Raw genomic sequence first — 21,194 nt, forward strand, 5'->3', positions numbered from 1 at the left:
CTCTCTCTCTCTCTCTCTCTCTTATTTTTAATATACGTCGGAAAATACAGATGGCGGAATCAGCGCCATCAGCTGATCAGCTAGAGTTCCTCTGGGTTCGTGCCTTCGCTCGCGTCTCGCGTGACGCGTCTCGCGTCAACGCCGTCAACTTGCGTCACTTGCGTGCCGTGCGTACGCGTACCCGTTGGCCGTTATCCGTCTCCGGTGCGTGCTCCTCGTCCGCGCGGCCGCCCGTCGACGCGGGATAGTCGCGCTCGCACTCGGCGAGCGACGCGCTCATCCCAACTCCCGAGGAGGGCTCTCCGTTGACCGTTCACGGAGAGCGCAAGGCGACAATTAGGTTATAAACCGCGCGAGGTGCCGCGGGAATCGAACGGTGGGGACCGGGTGGACCTGTGCGTTGTGCGTTGTGCGTGCACAACTCTCCTCCACGAGTCGCGCGCCGCGCATCGTATGCGGATCCTCGCCGATGTGTGCGCGCGGGCGCTGAAGGGACGAGCAGTCAGTTGGCATGATTCTCTCTAACGCGCCCGAACCTCGTCTGATTACAGAGAAGAATGGAAGCGGCGAAGGTGATGGAGTCTCAGAAGGGTGCTGACCCTTCACGGGCACAAAGAGATGAAGGTACGTCGAGCGTCGAGCTGCCTATACTTCACAATCAGACGTAATCACGCACTCTCTGTTCCAGTGTTGTGAAGAGTGAAGACTTATAACAAAAGAAAGTAACCGAATATTCTTAAGGGATGCTCAACCAATATATTTATTCTTTCTCTGTTATCACAATCTACGTTCAAGGTTTTGAAGACGGGAGACAAAGATTTGAATCATATAGCTTTTATCTTCAGTTGTCTAAACATGCTAAATGATTCATGCGATGATTTGATCAATACCGTGTCATTTTTAACAGAGTGCGCCAATACTATACTTTGTACGTAAACACCTTCGGTTTAACTTCATTGTTGATTTTCTTAAACTATAAAGAAAGCTATTATGAAGAGTGAAAAGTATGGTATTGTTCAAATCATCGCATGAATTGTTTAGCATGTCTAGACAACTGAAGATAAAAGCTATATGATTCAAATCTTTGTCTCCCGTCTTCGAAATCTTGAACGTAGATTGTTATAATAATGACAGATAACAGAGAAAGAATAAATATATTGGCTGAGCGTCCCTTAAGAATATTCGGTTACTTTCCTTTGTTACTAATCATTGTCATTAATTATACACAAATACTGTTTATTAATTAACATTATAAGTTATTGTTTACTGAAATTTACTTGCAGAGAAAAGAAGTGCTAGAGGTGCCAAGCCCAAACGTCGTAAAAGGTGAGTGAGATTCATTTCTTACATGAATATTTTCTGACTTAAACCGAGTGAAAACAAAATTGAAGCTTTCGATCGTTTAACAACATAGTTTAGAAGCACGAGCACGAGAATATGATATTGTTTAATAACATGATTGCGAAGGTATCTGTGCAGCGTCACGCTGTAACCGGAGGACCGATCAAATATCGAAACTGGAGCCCTGTAGATCGTCGCATTTGATCCGAATCCGTTCGATGCAGAATATGCAACGTGGATGTATTAACAGGTGCCTGGTTGTCCTCCGTGTTGTCGCGTGCACAGATTCGTCCGGAGCAATATCAGCGCGCGTTCGAATCCACTTGAGATCTGTGACAGCTTCATTATGAAGTCTCATTAATTGTAACGCGACTCGTTTCGACGAGTATCAAGTGCGGCTAAAATAACGAAAAGGTAAAAGTAATTGTAGCAAACGGAGGCAAGTGTCAGATCTGAATTGTGGGAATAGTAATACGTGCATTGAGAGAAATTCGTATAGAAGATTCGGGGGAATTTTCCGACTAACGCGTGGCGAGAAATGGCACGAAATTCTAAGAACGCGTGGAAATACAACGTGTTAATCGAGACACCTTATACCGGGTAAGTTGTGTTGTTAACGGAGGATTCGAGTTCCTCTCGATCGACATCTGACTAAATGAGTCACGCTTCATTCCGGTCATTAATTTCCTACAATTATCCTGTCGCATTTTATTTTCTGAAGATCTATCAACGTGGCAACATCTGACGCTCTTTTTTAGAGCTGAACTCCGAGGGCAGACAGCAAAATTGAATTAGTCCTCACGACCATTCTTATATATACTTTATTAACGCGAGCGCGTTACATTGTGATTCCCGACGTCTCGAGATAAACAACGACCGCGGCAATAAATAAATGTATATGCGGTTTGTGGTTTAATAGCTGTTAAGCGATAAAAATAAATAATCGCGTATCTTATTCCGATAATGCGAGAATATCGAGTGACTTGAAATTCCGACACCCAAATTTAAAGGAGTATATAGGAGTATCAGAGGACGCGCCGTCGCCTTGGAAAAAAAAAACAAAAAAACCCGTCCGATAGAAACTTTAATACTCCTCTGAAATTGGGTGTCGGAATTTCAAGTCACTTGATATTCTCGCATTATCGGAATAAGACACGCGATAATTTCTTTTTCTCTCTTTCCTTCCGCGACGCACATGCACGAATATCACGAAATCCCCCTTCAATCTCGCTCGACGGAATCGCTATCTGGAGCATGCCTTTCTCTCTCGTCCGAGTTTGCCCCGAGCAGTCGGCACAGGTAGCCTGACTCACCTGGTCCTCTGAATATTCACTCTCGGTTTGTATCCGTTAAACATGTACCATTTTCGTATAACGTGCCGCGATGAGATTGACGTTTTCGCCGTGCTAAGACGTATTCTGCTGAATCCTTGATCATTACGATCAGAAAATATATTTTTACGCAGACGATCATTTTTTTACGGCTGGATCTAGTGTTTTCACCATGTGGATAACTGATTTAAAGTGTTACTGTTGTTCGTTGTGATAACGACAATGAATATGGAAACTTAGCGTGACTTCATTGTCGAGTTCGGTGCTTTTTTAGACTCGCGGAAGAGTAATGACGATTACTTCAGCAAATTATCGCTGCCTCGTGGTCACATGAGGTTCCTCTTTGTAGCGACGTATACGCGATATTTACTGTGATGATTACTGTGTTACCTACCTCTTAGGATTATTGAACTTTTAGTCGGGAGAAATGTGAAATTAGTAATAACTTGACGTGACAAAATAAGTATCACAATTTTACTCGACGAGCACAAAAGATTGACGTCGTATCGCGCCGTTTAATCTAACACGAGATGGTGAAGTTCAGGGGTCCGTTGGTGCATCGGGTTAAACTGGCGTATCGCAATCTAACGAATATGTCAACGACGAACGAGGTGGACCACTCGATATCGTGTGAAAACATAAGATTGCTTGATGGGTCAGTACGTAAAATTATTGTTTATGTATAGAATTGGACCCAAGAAATTGAATCGTCGATTTTCTAGGGCTCTATTACCGTGAGAACTTCACGTGCCTTCTCAAGAAGATCACGAAAAGGAAGAATATTAAGCTTTAATAGGCATCACGTGAAATTCTCACAGTAATCTCTAAATATGTATCGCGAATATGATAACAAGTATCGTCATCTTTGCACGAGTATTAAATCGCAATTATCATGTAAGTATTAATTCTGCTATCTTTGCCATGCCTAAGTCCTTTAATAATGGCAAAGATAGCAGAATTAACGAAAAACTTTCAATCTTAACAAATACATTCTAAAAATCAAGAATAATTGATTTATACTTTCGAAGAGAATTTTCAAAGTATAACATGATGCTAACCGATGTTTCAAAATCCGAAAGAAAGAATTAATACGTTTATTTCTTTGCCATATTGAAATTATTCCTAGAAAATCGACGATTCAGTTTCTTGGATCCGACTATATTACAGGCTATCACTCAATGACACGATATCAGCGAGATTTTTCTTCATTAAAACCTCATTAGTACGTATTGGGATCTTCATTAAGTTCCTTCTACAGTCCGCATGCATATGCGTCTAGCTTGCCAAACGAAAGTTTACCACGAGCAGAAAGCATGGAGGCCTTTTACCTGAACTGGTACTTAATATAACTTTCACGCGTGTTAGAATTAAGATCGCTAGTGTCGTGCGACTTGTGGATACAAGATATATAGTTGCGCGTGACCGATACCCGTATCAGAATTTACCGTTGCGTTAGCAGTATCTCGCGACATAAAATCGCCAAGATGCACGTCCTTGTCTGGCGGCGTGTCGGGTCTGCCGTCGATCATGCTCGATTTATCGCGTACACGTGCACTCCGTTCAATTTGATATTCCGTCGCGATAAAACGCCACATTGTTCGGCAGTTAAGAGACACTCGCGCTCATACGTCTGAAGAATATGACGCGGCTATAATGATGCGTTTGTATCTTTTACGTTTATTATATTCAATCTCGGGGGATGCAGTCGCCGGGAAATATTATTACGCGATCGTAAACATTGCAAATTATGTAATCCGTAATTATGTTTCTGTAATTGTACCATAATTTGCGCAGACACAATCCCATTTGATGGAAAATCACATATGACGGGTGTAATCAAGAGTAATTTGGAATAATTGAATAAAGATAATACAATTATTATTATTTTAGATGTATTATTATCGTCCCATGTGAAACATAAAGGACTCCGCACAAACCTCATGGATTTTGGCCATAAATCGAAAATTATTTTTTCGAGATTCAAATAGGGCAAGGAAAACGCTCGATGGAAAGTTCGTTTTTTTATCTGTGGCGAAATCAATTCGACCCTAAAAGTAATTTGGAATAATTGGATAAAGATAATATAACTATTATTATTTTAGATGTATTATTATCGTTTCATCACGTGTATATGAGACATAAATCAATATAAATTTCTACCATAATTTGAAAATTATTTTTTCGAGATTCAAAGAGGGTAAGGAAAATGCTCAAGAGAAAGTTCGTTCTTCGTCTGCGGTGGCGAAATCAATTTGCCCCTGATCATCCCTTAACGCTCCATGGAACTCCCAAGTATTTGGGCTCTTCATCGAGCGATTCTTCCGCGTCTCCGGCTCGGCACTGTCACGTATGTCGTGCTGATCCGCGTATCAGCCGATATCACGAGCGATCGTCCGGCTTTTATCCTCTCCGTCGAACGTCTGAAGAAGTGTGCCGTGGGCAAAAAGGTGATCCGTGAGCAACCGATTGTGGGACAGGCGATTACCGAAGTTATCAGTCGCTCGGTGATATCAATTCGCGTCGAGTATCGCATAATATTTTGGTGCCGCGCCTTCCCCACTCGTTCGCCGTCTTCAGCTCGCTCGTAAAAACCGCAATCGACGAACGTCCACGTTTCTGCCGCGCGGCAAAAAATCGCATTTTTACAGGGGAAGACCGATCGCGATACGAAGACGATCGCGCGTTTCTCTGGATCGTTCTTTTCGCCAGCCTTCTGACTGCTCGAAATGTTCGGATGATAGTTCGGACGATAGTTCGACGTTGGAGTTTCCATGGTGGAACAGCGAATCGATAGGAGATTCGGCCCAGCTTGTTAACTCTTTGGTTAACATCGAATCACGATTTCATATCGCGCGGCTCTTATCGGAGCGCGACAATAAACCAGACGGACAATAAAGTAGAATTTTCCCGGAGATACCACGAGAACGTTCTCTCCTAACGTTCGCTTAAATTGACGTTCGCTAAAGCCTGCGTCATTTTATCGGGAATGTAACTTTCTTCCCAACTTCTGCATGCGACTATTTTTTTTTTTCGTGCTTATCTACCGTGCCGGAAGATAGGAAATAGATAATTTTTGAGAGCCTAATTCGAGGCAGATAAGGAACTGCGGCGCGTAACGATTTCCATTAAGTCGAATTGAATACAGAACTTCAGGTTCTCCGTTTGATGATGAAGGGTGAGGAAAGGTTGCCTCTTCTTAACAAAAAAACTTACGGCGCCGTCGATACTTTATGGTAAGCTCCTGGAGAAATGCGATTGTTAATTGTTGTGCAATATTACGCACCTGTGTTGGGAAGGAACAAGTCCGCCGAAGTCATTTCCACAAAGTTGCTGGAGATTTAATTTATTTTCTCTTTCCTTGTATAGACCAAATGGAATCAAGGAAAAATATAGAAATAGATAAACGTTAGTCAATTTTAATAAATAGTTTTAGGATTTTTAGCCATTAGTTTTTTAAGCTTTTTTTTAGATTAACATAACGCAAGCACAGCTTGAGCTTCGGGGATCTTTGAATTGAAATAAAACGAACTTGCATTAGCTCCTCTCAGTTGAGTCTTGGCTCTCTGTATTTCAAATTTATAATTTATAATCTTATCTAACCTATAGTATTCCGGCAAGTCATTTCATCTGTTTAGCGTTCGTGGAGTATCGTTTAGTAATTATAGCTTGCGCTAAACGTTGTTTGTAGAGTTTACAGAAATCTATTTCCGCGGTGTCGACATACTGCTGTTATCAACGAGCAGATAAGAGGCTAGAGTTTTTGAAATTAGAGATAGCCGACTGAGACGTTCATTGTCTTCTAACGTGGTACGACAGATCGTTGCGTGCTGCATATCAGAGTTCTATGCTAGCGCACGCCGTTGATTTGTAACTTTGTCGAATCTTTCTCCGAAACTTTCGTAACATCTTTTATCTATACGATGTTGATTCACGGAACGATGAATATGGAATCTCTTCGGTTTATCACGTCATTCCCGTCAAACATATTGCGCAAGTCTGTAAAAGAGATTACTTACAGTAAGCAAAGCATTAATTGGTTTAAAATACTATGAGACCGTTATGGCAATTTATTTCGCAATGACAAGTACACGATCCCTCCATCGTCTCGTCATCTTCGGCCCATCCTAAAATAAAACGCGGAACACATTGCTAGAATTAAGAAGTAACAACATCTAAATACAAAATTTTACTTTATTTGTTAAATTCAAAATGTCTCTTAATTTATTACAGTATATGTATGTTAAAGCAATATATTAAAGTAGAATAATTTCATTTGGAAGATAAAATGCGATTTTTTACTTTTAAAAATCCCTTTTTTAACCCGGGAAATATTCAGTTCAATATCATTAATCAGTATTTTTTTTAAATACAATCCACTCATCATATTGCACTGGATTTTAATGGTGAATCACATCACATTGTTACAAAAAGATCGGATTAAAATCGACGATCAGCTTTATCGCGATAAACCTAGGAGACACCTTACGTTGCAGAATGTCTGATTTACTATGAAAATTTGCAGTGATGGCGACGACCCCGATTCTAAGGGTATCACGCACCTGGTGCGTGCACTACGCACGTCGGAAGCGTGGCAGCTCACGCAGGAGACCAGCACGGTTAAAATCGGCATCGAGGGTATGACCTGTCAGAGTTGCGCGAACAACATCGAAAGGGTGATCGGCAATCGGCCCGACGTCGTCAGTATCAAAGTGGTCCTGGAGGAGAAAGCCGGCTACATCGAGTACAAAACGCACGAGATCACACCCCGTGAATTGGCAGAGGCGATCGAGGACATGGGGTACACCGCCAGCCTGCCATCCAACCTGACATCCAACAAGGCGGAGAACAAAGCGAACAACTCCTTAATATCTGCCACCGGCACCTGCAACATACACGTAGACGGAATGACATGTCAGTCGTGCGTTAAGAACATCACCGGTGAGTCGACATATGAAAATAAAACAAATCCAGGATGCGTGATTCGGCATAAAGGTTCATTAGCGACATCAGTATCTGAAAATTAGACACCAGAAAATCTTGGTTCTTATCTGTTATGTCTATATAATCTTTACACTCACTTGAAAAAAAGATTGCTCTGTTCGTATATGATAAAGTAATAACTGTTTTTGATGTTTTCTTGGTTTAAAGCTTTGAAATTTTATCCTTTATATCTTTTATATTTTATCCTTTATATTTCTTATAAGGCCATGATGTGTATTTTCTGTCGTAGATGTTCTATCCGAAAAGCCCGGTATAAAGAACGTGAACGTCAGCCTGGAGGATAAAGAAGCCAAAGTCTCTTACAGTAGCGGTGATGTAACAGTCGATCAGATAGTAATGTATATAGAGGACATGGGCTTCACTGCGTATGTAAAAAAAGCGAAGGACGAGGCATCGCAATTGGATGCTGATATCAATAAAAAGAAGAAGAAGACGGAGCTGGTGCTGCAAGCGAACGGCGCTGGTGATGTCAAAAAACAATTGTCAAAGTGCTTCCTGCGTATAACTGTACGTTATGTTTCATATATATATATATTTTTATACTCTATATATATTTATAAATTTTCCAATTAAGTAGCGCCTCGTGTTAACAATATAACCAGATAATGGATTAATTTGTGTTTATGAAAAAGGGTATGACTCACGCTCATCATGTCACTGGGATAGAGAAACACTGTAAAAAACTGTACGGAGTAAATAGCATACTGGTGGCTTTGATGGCCGCCAAGGCAGAAGTCACATACAATCCTGACAAAATAAAAGCGGCGGATATTGCTTCCTGTATATCGGAATTGGGTTTTCCTACGACTTTAATCGAGGAATTCGGGATCGAAGAAGTCGAAGTCGAGTTAAAAGTAAGACAGTTGAAGATTTAAAGTATACTTTTAGATTAACATTAATTGTATTGATTGAAAACAGACATCACTTTGTCCGTTTAGTATGGATTCTGGAAATAAATCCCGCTTGTCTATAACGGCACAATTCTCGAACGTGCTTGGTATAAAAAAAAATTTCAATTAAAATTATGTAGAAAGTTAGAGATTTATAACTACTTCGTATGCATAGCCTTGTGGAGACGTAGCACGTTCCTGACTTAATTCCTTTCAGATCATGGGAATGACGTGCGCGTCTTGCGTAAATAAAATAGAATCGACCGTGAAGAAGCTACCTGGTGTACGATCGGCGATGGTCGCTCTAGCGACGCAGCGGGGCAAGTTCAAGTACGACGTGGAAATGACTGGTGTCAGAGATATCATCGAATGTATCAATAATTTGGGTATTTACACGGCCAGTCTGTTTAGCAATCGAGATAAGGAAAATAGGGACTACTTGGATCAAAAGTAAATACAATTTGCGATATGAATAATATACGCGTCGCGCGCGCGTGCGATATACAAGAGTTTTTAATGGTCATTGTTTATGTTGCAGAGAAGAGATAAGTAAATGGCGAAGGACGTTCTTCATATCGCTGATTTTCGGAGTTCCGAGTATGGTATCGATGACATATTTCATGCTAGTTATGTTGTTCGGTAACAAGACACACGAGGAAATGTGTTGCATAGTACCTGGTCTTTCTTGGGAAAATTTGTTACTCTTTGTGTTCTCCACGCCGGTGCAGGTATGCGCAACGAGAGTATATTTACCCTTACCATATTCAGTTGTATGCATTTCGAATTAATTATTCATATTACTATGCAGTTTTTTGGTGGCTGGTATTTCTATGTGCAAGCCTATAAAGCTTTGAGACATGGTACGACCAACATGGACGTTTTAATCTCGATGACTACTACGATCTCATATCTTTATTCTATCGCCGTCCTCACTGCTGCTATGATAATGCAAGAGAACGTCAGTCCACAGACGTTCTTCGACACTCCACCGATGCTCTTGGTCTTCATCAGTCTGGGAAGATGGCTCGAGCATGTGGCGAAGGTATCTCACTATGATTGAATCCTTTGTATAAAAAAATATAATAAAAAATAACGCTAAAATGCATTTCGCTTTTAGGGAAAGACGTCCGAAGCTCTCTCAAAACTGTTATCTTTAAAAGCCACGGATGCAGTGTTGGTTTCGCTAGGACACCACAAAGAAATATTAACGGAACGCTCGATAAGCGTTGACATGGTGCAACGTGGCGACATACTAAAAGTGGTCCCAGGTGCTAAAGTGCCCGTCGACGGCCGCGTATTGTTCGGTGAGTCGACCTGCGACGAGAGTCTGATCACCGGTGAGAGTATGCCAGTGCAAAAGAAGGAAGGCTCGATGGTGATCGGCGGTTCGATCAATGAGAACGGATCGTTGGTGATCACCGCCACGCACACGGGCGAGCACACGACGCTGGCGCAGATCGTTCGCTTGGTGGAGGAGGCGCAGACGAACAAGGCACCTATCCAGCAACTGGCCGACAAGATAGCCGGCTATTTCATACCCCTGGTCATAGTGGTCTCCCTAGTGACGCTAGTGATTTGGATCATCATCGGCTACGTGAATGTCGAGCAGCTGCCCATGTCGCACAACGACCAGTTCAATAAGCACGGCTTGAGTCGCGTGGAGATCATATTTCAATACGCCTTTCGAAGTGCCCTGGCAGTACTCGCGATTGCTTGTCCCTGCGCTCTTGGCCTGGCCACTCCGACCGCGGTTATGGTCGGCACGGGCGTAGGTGCACTAAACGGCATTCTGATCAAGGGCGCCGAGCCGCTGGAGAACGCGCATAAAGTCAAATGCGTTGTCTTCGACAAGACGGGAACTTTGACGCACGGTGCTCCAACCGTCACCAAGATCGAATTGTTCGTGGAGGAGGTGGTCTGTTCATTGGGGACGTTGCTGACGGTCGTCGGCACGGCAGAAAGAAACAGCGAACACCCTATCGCGACAGGTAAACATCATCATGCTTTCTGTACCGTTACGCTTACATTGAACCGCGCAATGATCGTTAATTTCTTTTTCAGCGATCGTACGCTACGTGCAGGACACAATCGGATCGAAAACTGGACAATGTACGAATTTTGAAGCAGTTCCCGGCTGCGGTTTGAAATGTAAGGTATCTTATTTGGAAGGTGCGCTGGGCGAGTCGTTGCAATCCGAAAAGCTTATAAACTACATGGATCAGTCGCACAACGCGTCGACTGGAACGTACAATGTCAATAACGTGCGCATCGACAAGTTGTCGATCGTCGAGAAGCCGGTAGCCGATCGTCAAGAGATGCAAAAGTTAAATCTACAATTACTTTTGGAGCCTCCGCGTCGCGATTCGAACATGATTGACGAGATATACGAGATGTGCATTGGTAATCGGGAATGGATGCGCCGGAATGCGATCAACGTTCCGCAGGAAGTCGACGAGAGGATGGTCAACGAGGAGAACCTAGGACACACCGCGGTTTTAGTCGCGATAAACAATCTTCTGGTTGCCATGATCAGTGTCGCTGATACAGTAAAGCCCGAGGCACATCTCGCAGTCTATACCCTGAAGAAAATGGGATTGGAGGTGATCCTCTTGACGGGCGATAATAAGAAAACCGCGGCTTCGATTGCCAAACAGGTACGGAATAACAAGATCCTATTGTATTGAATTTCTACGATTAGATCAGTTTTTATTGGCTTCCTGGGAATATGTAGGTCGGCATCGACAGAGTTTTCGCGGAGATGTTACCGTCCCACAAGGTGGCTAAAATTCAGCAACTGCAAAAACAGGGTTTGAGAGTCGCCATGGTGGGAGATGGTGTCAATGACAGTCCGGCTCTAGCTCAATCAGATGTCGGTATCGCTATCGCGTCTGGCACAGACGTTGCCGTGGAGGCTGCCGACGTGGTTCTGATGCGCGTAAGTCATGCACAAAATAATTGAAAGTAATGTGTTCTACGAGTTATTACACGAAAGCAATATCAAATCTTTTGCAGAACGATCTTCTGGATGTAATCGCGTGTTTAGATCTATCGAGGAAAACGGTCCGCAGGATAAGACTGAATTTCTTATTCGCTAGTGTCTACAATCTTCTGGGTATTCCCATAGCTGCCGGAGTATTTAGCTCCTTTGGTTTCTTCCTACAGCCATGGATGTCTTCCGCCGCCATGGCTTTAAGTAGCGTGTCGGTAGTAGGAAGTTCCTTATTATTGAAGCTGTAAGTAGTTAATACCACTTTTTAATCATGGATTTAAAATATTTATAATATGATCTTAGATAAATAAAGAGATAGAAAGATTACGTTATTTATTTCATAATCAATAGAATGTTTTAACGTATACTGGAAATTTGTGCAGTTATCGTAAACCGACTAAAGCCACGTTGGAAACTCCCGGATACCTAGAAGCTAGGTTTACCCATTCCGTAGGGCGATCGAACGATTTGAATACGATAATAGTGGATCCATTCCATCGTGGATCGAACGATTCGCTGAACAGATATAAATCAGCTATGAACAGATCAACATCCACACTGTCCAGGTATTATAGGCAAAAGAAGAATACGTTATTCTTACAAAATAGAAATAGCTCCGTTGCTTAATATTATGTACAGCTAATTGATGTTAAATATAGGAGAAAATTAATTATTTATTTCTTATACTAACCATGTACAGAATTATTTTTGATAGTGCAACTTATGCTCTTCCTTTCATCGCTTATTAAAATATCGATATTATGTTTATGTGTAATTATTATTGTTTGCGAATAACAACTCAAAATCAAATATAACTAATCGATAATTACATGCTTGATATCATATAATTGTAAATAACATATAAATATTAAGGGAGCGCGTTTGATAAATTCAGGTCATTGTAAATATACTTGATATATTTTAGATATTTTTATACAGGATGATTCTTAATTATATTTAATTTCAATATAATGTTATAATTAAATTTTAATTTAATGTAGTTCCTATAATTTTCTTCCGAAACATATTTTCTTAATAATTTTCACGATTTTTCAAAAGTATAAAGAAGCTAACTTTTGCTTAACTTTTCATTTAAATGTCTTAAAAAGAGAGAAATTGATATCGATATTAAATAATTAATAATCATTCTGTATGTGACGCATGATGTGTTCAATCAAGCTATAACATTTTTCATGTATGGAATTACATTATTCCTACTTCATAATGATATTAAAGTTGATCAAAATTATTATTTCTGCGAAAAGATTTTATTTTAAATGTTACAAAAGTTTTGTTTATTCTCTGGGAAAAATGTTGGTTTGTTACTTACAATAGAATATAAGACTGAGAACAAGAATATTCTTATCTGCGAGAGAAATGTATTATCTAATTGAAATTATCTTTATTATAAATATAATTCTTTATAATGATAACGAATGTGAAATTAAATAATTAATGAGTAAAATTGTGTAAGAAATGAATGACATGTGTCGTTGCTGTGGAATATTTAAAGAACTTATTTGTTGGATGTATATAATGTATTATGAATTTGACTGTACATGAGAAAATACATGAACAAAATTAATGAGTAAAATTATCTAAGTAATTGACATGTGTCGTTGCTGTGGAATATTTGAAAAACTTATTTGTTGGATGTAATAAAAAATATTTGTTGAATGTAATGTATTATGAATTTGACTGTACATGAGACAATACATGAGAAAATACATGAAAATGCATGAGAAAATCATATTTTTATTCATGCTGTTAACACATTATACATCATCATCGAGAAAATATAACACATACATCATTTGCTGAAGTGCATTTATAAAACTAATATGGCACTAATATAACGTACTAATATGCTATATATAATCTTTGTTGCATACAGCCATTTGGATAGCTACAAATTAGCTAATATAAAAATTAATATGTCTGTGCATCACGAAATCTATTTGCAGAATATTTGGAAAGTCAAAACTCGAGGTGGAGGGCCATCTCCTTGGCGAGGAAGCAGATGAAACTGATTTAGCCGTGGATTTTTCGAATTATCGTAAAAACGCGAAGAACTCTATGGACATAACTTCCGTATGAATCTTGCAAGAGCAGACTGTCTGACAAGCATTTTAATTCTGTTGACTTTGCAGCAAATGAATCGAACGTTACCAATAATTTTTAATATTACTTTATAATGGAGCTAACAGAAGAAATTGTATAAAAATAGTCAACTAACAATTCTATTACAATATAAAGCGATTTTCACTTGTCACATTAAAAATAAGCTGCATCGCGAAAGTAATACCAATAATTCATACAAGACTTCGTGAATCAATTTGAGTGATATTCATGTTCAAACGAATTGATTGTTATATTTTTATAAACTTTATATATTAAGATGTATAAATAATACCGATCTACCTGACTGTGAATGTTTTCATAACAGGATAGCAGTACTTCTTTTTATTGCAATTAATAGATACAAGTTTTATCAATAGTTTTATCTTATTACATGCAGATGTACTTAATTCAAATAGTAAATGGAAAAAATTACGTTTCATACATTTTTAAAAATACATGCAATATTTTATATACCTTTTATATATTATAAGACATTACGTATGTCCTTTTTTATTTTACAGATTTCAAAACAAACATAAAATACAAAACTATTTTATATAAAATGTATAAAACTAAAAATCACGAGATTTTGGAAAAATTTTTAAAATCTTTAAAGTTTATCGCACTCAATCATTTTTAAATTATACATTTTATTTTTCGACTGAATTGCAACGATTGAAAGTAAAAAAAACGAAAATCATGATTTGTTAAGATATATATATATATATATATTTATTATAAATTATATATGAAATATCAGAAATCTTAAGTGCTGCAATTGTAACTTGCATTAAATAAAAAGAGATGCGAATAACAGTGTTACTTTTAAACGTAATTTAAGAAATTTTTATATATTACTATTTATATTTTCTTTCAAATACTTGTGAGACACCACAATGTGCGTCTAATATTTAAGATACGAGACAATGCGTATGTATATATATATACACAAAATTTTTTAGTATGGATTTGTGCTTTATTTTTTTCATTTTGTAACCTCTCTTGTACAATATTATTTAAAACATATTTGTAACCAATTCCTTCTTACATATAAAATAGCGTTTAAATATTAATAAGTAAAAATTATATACAGTTATTAAAATATTCTATATTATAATATTGTTTATACAAGATAATTTATAATTACTAAGATTCTTCAGGTTTTTAATATTCTCGATAACGATATATAATTTATATGCACATAAAATCACAATAGAACAGTAAAACAGTAGTAAAATTACAAATATCAATTTTCATAAAAGGAACCTTCGCATAAAAATACTTCTTTGACAGCTATCGATAGCAATTAAGACACATAATTTGCTCGTCGCAGTTATATCTGAAACAGAACAACGCATACAGTTACAAATGGTATAGATATGAAGCTTTTACAAAGGTACATATGGCTAACAACTTACACAGGTACAGAGCAGTTCTGACAGAACAATTCTGTGCATTTGGCGCACACAGCCTGACAGGTGAGACACAGCGCCTGATCGCAATAATAACACGCGCTCACTGTAGATCGATCTATCAATCGGCCACATCCGCAAAGGTCTACCTGGACATCCTGGAAGAAAAAGCAAATAGTCACAAAGCCGTCCAAGACGGTTCAAGTGCCAACGGCAGTCCCACAACCTACATTGACAAGTTTGTCGCTAGTTTTCAGCTGCAATTTATCGGTCAACAGCATCTGCTTCAGATAGGACGTAGATCTGAATACTTTACAAGGTGACGGACGTTGAGGGGAAGGTAGATCTGTAGAATCCATTTGTGCAGACGTGTTCAACTTATGGGCGAGTGCCTTCGCGCCTGCCTTAAGCAAACTCAGGGTCCTATCTGGAAACGTATGCGGAGTCAGGTGTTAAGATTCAAAAGAGAGCGTACGAATTATTTTGCAAAGCGAGCTAAATAGGTACTCACCGTAGACATCCCTCATCCGCTGGTCGCTGGATACGCCGTTATTCATCTGTTTCTCTCCCACGTGCACTTTCAACTGCGGTAACAGGTCGCTTTCGAAGGGACAGGCACGTTTTGGCATTTTCCAAACTTGGCGTTAAATGATTAAAATAACAACATGACACTGTCACCTGTCACACACTTTTTTTTTTTTTTTGTGAGTTTCCCTCGGGTGAGGGATAATAGGTGCCTTCAACTCCTCCCTGGGGTTATATAGCACATCGGTACTTGTCCTAATTACCTGTCACACACGTAAAGAGACAGGTTAATGCAGGTTGACGCAGAGTCGCTGAGAGTCGCTGCCGTCGCTGGTCGCTGTCAATCGATTGATAAATATCCATCAATAGGGTTCGAGTCTCCGCTAAATCGGGTTCGAGTCTCCACTAAATCGAATTCAAGTCTCCGCTATAAATTGTAAGCAGAGAGAAACCTGAGAGCGGAATATAGATATAAGAATATAATCGTCTATTTGAATGTCGCAAATGTGTCGCGGATATCTATTCTAGAATATTAATACGCCTATTCGTTAGAACGCGAGAAATTTCAAATTATCCGCGCGGAAGATCAAGCACCTCCGCCATATTGATGACGTCACCTTCCATTTTTCCGGAATGCGCAAACGCGACGCGACGGCGCGGCGGGCGGACACGGAGCGAATCGGTCCCCGAACGAGTGGCGCGTCGCAAGTTATTTAATTGGTAAGAGTAAGCTTTATTTTGTCTTGCATGCATTATTTAACGCAGCGTCTATCGCGTAGGATAGATTCAGCGTTCGGGTATTAACGAATTGCAAATATACGCATACGGTACTTATTCGGTCGAAAGCGCGTCGCGCTGGCAATCGCGAAAGTGACGATCGCGTCGTATTTTCCAATGTCGCGAATATCGATCGCGAATATTTGTCAAAAATATTAGTACGCCTATTCGCTAGAATGCAAAAAAACGATCGTGATCATAAGCGAGCGTAATAGTATTCGGTTTTCGAAATTCGGAAAATTCGTGATCGCGAAGTTGTGAGAGCGGGGTGAGTAGCGACGCCATGGCACCCTTGGGCCTTGGCTCGGTTTGGCGCGAGAAGTTTCGCGCGCGGGGGATGACGGGTCTCCGCCATATTGATGACGTCAGACGTTCTCCTTCATTTCCAGATCGCAACGGACGCGGAAAGGACCGGCTCCGGAACGAGTGGCGTCGCGGGAGTTGTTTGATTGGTAAGAGTAAGCATTATTAATAATCCTGCATGAATTATTTAACGCAGCATCTATCGCGTATAGTATCGATTCAGCGCTCGGGTGTAACGTGTAACGATATTTCTCAAAAATAAGTATTTCGCGGTACTTGATGTTTGGTCGCAGGCGCGTCGCGCGGACAATCGCGGGCGATCGTATTTTCCATCTGTCGCGAATATCGCGGATATTTACCAAGAGCATTAATACGCTTATTCGTTAGAATGTAAATAGTGGCAATCACTAAAAGGCGAGCATGCAGTATTTGCTCAAAGTACAGAAATTGTATAATCGCGAAGTTAAAAGAGCGGGATGCGTAGTGACGCCGCGGCGAGATTTTCGGTGCGAGAAGTTGATCGCGCGGGAGACGAAGCGCCTCCGTCATGTTGCCCATGTTAATTACGCTACCCTTTCATTTCCAGATCGCGACGGGCACGAGACAGATCGGCTGCGGAACGAGTGGCGTCGCGAGAGTTGTTTAATTGGTAAGTGTCACCTTTATTAATCTATGCATGCATTATTTACTGCAGTATTTATCGAATAGTATCGATTCAGCGCTCGGGTGTAGATATTTCTAAAAAATACGTATTTCGCGATACTTGTACGGCCGAAGGCGCGTCGCGCGGATAATCGCCAAAGTGACATTGCGGCGTTTTATTAACAGGAAAATTAATATAAACAATGATAATTATTTTTAAAAAATTCCTCTGTTCTGCAACGAATAATTTATATGATCTTACATCACATTATTTTATTTTATTTGTTATAAAGCCAGTTTGTCCATATTGATTACATGGATAGACTATAAAATATTGTGTATAAATTGGCGTTTTATAGAAGTAAAAATTAGTTCAATTATATATAATATTGTATCTTATATATATAATAAATCAGATGCAATATTATATATCAGATGAATATACAGCATTATTAAAATATGTATTCCTTGTTTTTATAAGATAGATAATGCTTCTATTTATACACACATTCAAAAAGTATTTATAAATATAAAGGAAACACACGCCTAACTCATTTAATACCTATCCTTTTCTCTATAAGAGAATAGTCTTTATTTTTATTTTACATATATAAATATATTGTACTAATTCTTTTTGTAAAAAAGAAATCTGTAGAAAAGCTTCATATTTTTAAAATGTCAATATTTTATTTTCAATGCAACTTTCTTTCTTATTCTTTTTTCATTTATTTCAGCAACTTTAATGTAACCAAGAATCAATTATTTCCATAATCCTTTTTTTATATCTATATAATTATTTATCTTTATTAATTGTAAGATATAACTCTAAATATAAATATTTTTTCTATTGTCTGAGATTTATTGTCTATGAAAGAAAAACTTTACTCTTTGACATACTTTTAAGTTAAAAGATTCAATATGTTATTTTTATTAATTATTTTGAGCTCCGTTTTAATTTGTGAACCTTATATTTGTACGTTAATTACAAATAACCTAATTAAACCTTATATTTATGTTACAGAACCATTATAGCTGATAATACGTAGCTGACATTTTTACACTCCACTATCAATCGGTGAGTAACAAAAAACCTTATTTATCACCAAAATAAAACGACCAATTTTATGCAAGTAAGCAATAATGCTCACCACAAAGTTATTACAACAGCACTCGATATTTTTCCTAGGCCTCCTTAGCCTTCTCACGGGTTCTCCCATCTGAACCCTTTTTTACTCGTATCTCACAACAGAAAAGATATGTACAAGATTAATCTGTAACATAAAAAATATTTAAATAAAAATAATTATGTCTAAAATAAATATAAATTCCTTGTTTTTATAAGAAAGATAATGCTTCTATTTTATATACATATATTCAAAAGATGTTTATAGACACATATTGCTTGCTTGCATCAAATTATGAAATATTTAATTTTGAGCGCATATTTGGAGAACAGATTAAAAGAAACACATACCTAAAATAAAAATGGAAGAATAACTTTTGCATGCAAGTATCATTTTATTCATAATTTCAACTAATGTACGAACTACGAATAATATCTTAATAAAAATGCTTCTTTATTTAGATATCAACTTGCATAAAATTTGATAAGAAATAAAATCTAATCCTTATATAATTTAAATTATTATAAATTTTAATTATTTAGAAATATTTTATATAAAGGGTGTCCATTTTAATCGATCACCCTCAAAAACTTTTTTATTTGTAATTTAAGAAAGAAATGCTTCGGACGAAAGTTGTTTGGTTTGAAGGGAACATGATTCTTACGTAAGTTATGTTGTAGATGTCATTGTTTTCAAGAAATTTTAGAGGCGACTAATTTCTTAAATAAAACTTGATTTTTTCCTTTAGATAAAAGTTATAGATCTCGTCGAGACGTTTTCAAAACACTATAATAAAGCTGTCTTTCGTTAAAGATTTTCTGAGATATTTTAAATTTTGTCATAATGTTTTTTAATATAAAATATGAAATATCTCTTAAAGTATTCACTTTTTGATTACTTTACCTGGATACTTTTGTACATAAAATAATGAAAGCAAGCAATAAATTAATTTTTACATTTGCAATTTACACAATTGAATGCTTTTACACAACGAAACAAATTTTTTAAAATTATTTTTTCTGTTTTTTTTTACAACAATTGGTTTTTTTTATTATTCTACGTATAAAAGTATCAAGGTAAAGTCATCGAAAAGTGAATTATTACTTTACGAGATATTTCATATATATATTAAAAATATGACAAAATTAAAAATATCTCAGGAAATCCTTAACGAAGAAGAACTTTATTATAGTGTTTTAAAAACGTCTCGACGAGATCTATAACTATTATTTTAAGGAAAAAATTAAGTTCCATTTAAAAAATTAATCTCCTTTAAAATTTCTTGAAGATAACATGTATGGCACGACATTGGAATCATATGACCCCCTTCAAACAACTTTCGTCTAAAGCATTTCTTTCTAGAATCACAAATAAAAAAGTTTTTGGGAGCAATCGATTAAAATAGGACACCCTGTATATTTGTTAATATTAATCATGTCATAAATAATTTATTAAATATTAAAAAAATCTCAAAATATATATAATCTAACAAATATTTTATTCATTAGACAACGTATTAAACATTCAATACACTATTATATTATACACTATACAGTGATCTGAAAACGATATACTACGCAAATAAATAATTATTTTCATCAGATAACAATTAATAAAATAGATTATGAAATACTCACCTCGCGATCTGTTACATCTGGCCGCTTCTTCGGCTTCGACTCTTCTCTTCTTTCCGCATTGCTATTTCTTTATGGCACTCACATCTGTTTCTTAAAAAAAAAAGAAACTTTGATTACAATTAAACGTGATTACAAGTAATCACAAGAATATAATAATCGTGCGGCTTTGCCATACCTTGCACGATATTATACTCTCGAAATTAATCACACGCGACGCGTACTTCATCCGCTTTCAACTGTAGCATTATTCTCGCATATTTTTATTCTCGCGTATACTTACTACGCGTATCTCTATTTATCTCAAAGTAGAGTACCGACATAAACGTACGCGTAATCTTATCTTTTACAGGCAATTCCGCTTTTTACCGAACAACAGGGCAACTAAACACAATCGCCGCCGATTGTATAAACGGTTCGTTGCGTCGCATTTTCGGAGTGCCAGCGAAACAACATTGTGGTAAATATTACTTTTTATTTTGTGTAAAAGTAATTTTAATTTTTGCTTATACTTGAGTCGTTTTATTTCATCATGATTTTGAAATAATAATTAGAAAAAAATAAGTAATTTGAAATTTTATAAGAATTTATTTTTGTAAAGATATTTTTCTGAAAATGTATAATTATTTAAATAAAAGTGTAATTAAATGATGAATAAGAAGTTTGATGCGTAAGAATTATTTAATATCAAATCACTTACTTATATGTTACAGAAGATAACGACGCGGAAAGTGTCGCATCGAGGGAGCTGACAACCCGAGAGGACAGCCTGAGAGGAGGAGGAGGCCTGAGAGAGGCATCGGGGCGCCAGCGGAACAACTTTGGCGGTAAATATTATTTATTTGTGTAAAAGCAACTTTTTCCTGTTTATTCTTGAATCGCTTTATTTCACAATAATTTAGAAATAATAATTAGAAAGAAAGTGGTAATTTGAAGTTTTATAAAAGCTTATTATTGTAAAGATCATTTTAGGAAAATAATTATTTAAATAAATATCTAATTGAATGATAAATAAAACGTTTGATACCATAGGAATTATGTTTTAAAACATTGAGTTTTTTTAAACACCATTTTAATATAATTTTATATTTATATGTTACAGAA

At 37.5% G+C, this 21,194-nt stretch overlaps 2 protein-coding genes across 4 annotated transcripts; one reads left to right on the plus strand and one right to left on the minus strand.

Moving 5' to 3' along the window:
• Positions 1–106: 106 nt before the first annotated feature.
• Atp7 (copper-transporting ATPase 1) lies at positions 107–14,641 on the plus strand. 3 transcript variants are annotated; one of them, XM_071720090.1, is made up of 14 exons: positions 107–624; positions 1,284–1,326; positions 7,195–7,610; positions 7,903–8,180; positions 8,306–8,527; positions 8,781–9,013; positions 9,102–9,291; positions 9,372–9,605; positions 9,681–10,551; positions 10,625–11,217; positions 11,295–11,498; positions 11,576–11,796; positions 11,936–12,118; positions 13,517–14,641. In XM_071720090.1, the coding sequence occupies exons 1-14, from the start codon at positions 558–560 to the stop codon at positions 13,647–13,649; spliced, it is 3,888 nt and encodes a 1,295-aa protein (XP_071576191.1). In that variant the 5' UTR covers positions 107–557; the 3' UTR covers positions 13,650–14,641. The 3 variants fall into 3 exon arrangements, with proteins under 3 accessions (XP_071576191.1, XP_071576190.1, XP_071576192.1); XM_071720089.1 differs by lacking the exons at positions 107–624; positions 1,284–1,326 and adding an exon at positions 1,394–3,327; XM_071720091.1 differs by lacking the exons at positions 107–624; positions 1,284–1,326 and adding an exon at positions 3,219–3,331.
• Positions 14,628–18,507, minus strand: LOC139781264 (apoptosis regulatory protein Siva). Its single transcript, XM_071720114.1, has 6 exons — positions 18,481–18,507; positions 15,874–16,037; positions 15,597–15,763; positions 15,316–15,512; positions 15,092–15,243; positions 14,628–15,012 (listed from the first exon to the last, which is right to left on the minus strand). The coding sequence occupies exons 3-6, from the start codon at positions 15,712–15,714 to the stop codon at positions 14,967–14,969; spliced, it is 513 nt and encodes a 170-aa protein (XP_071576215.1). The 5' UTR covers positions 15,715–15,763; positions 15,874–16,037; positions 18,481–18,507; the 3' UTR covers positions 14,628–14,966.
• Between the last annotated feature and the right edge of the window lie 2,687 nt (positions 18,508–21,194).

The sequence above is a fragment of the Temnothorax nylanderi genome, unplaced genomic scaffold (assembly GCF_030848795.1).
Source record: "Temnothorax nylanderi isolate EJ_2023f unplaced genomic scaffold, tnyl_v1.0 TNYL_tig0325_pilon, whole genome shotgun sequence".
In the NCBI taxonomy this organism is placed as follows: domain Eukaryota; kingdom Metazoa; phylum Arthropoda; class Insecta; order Hymenoptera; family Formicidae; genus Temnothorax; species Temnothorax nylanderi.

Coding starts and splice junctions, on each gene's coding strand:
- LOC139781264 (XM_071720114.1), bottom strand. CDS start 15,714: ATGCCAAAACGTGCCTGTCCCTTCGAAAGCGACCTGTTACCGCAGTTG. Junction 15,513..15,596: donor GCGGATGAGGGATGTCTACG/GTGAGTACCTAT, acceptor ATACGTTTCCAG/ATAGGACCCTGAGTTTGCTT. Junction 15,244..15,315: donor CTAGCGACAAACTTGTCAAT/GTAGGTTGTGGG, acceptor TTTTTCTTCCAG/GATGTCCAGGTAGACCTTTG.
- Atp7 (XM_071720089.1), top strand. CDS start 3,203: ATGGTGAAGTTCAGGGGTCCGTTGGTGCATCGGGTTAAACTGGCGTAT. Junction 9,292..9,371: donor TGTTCTCCACGCCGGTGCAG/GTATGCGCAACG, acceptor ATTACTATGCAG/TTTTTTGGTGGCTGGTATTT. Junction 11,218..11,294: donor CGGCTTCGATTGCCAAACAG/GTACGGAATAAC, acceptor GGGAATATGTAG/GTCGGCATCGACAGAGTTTT.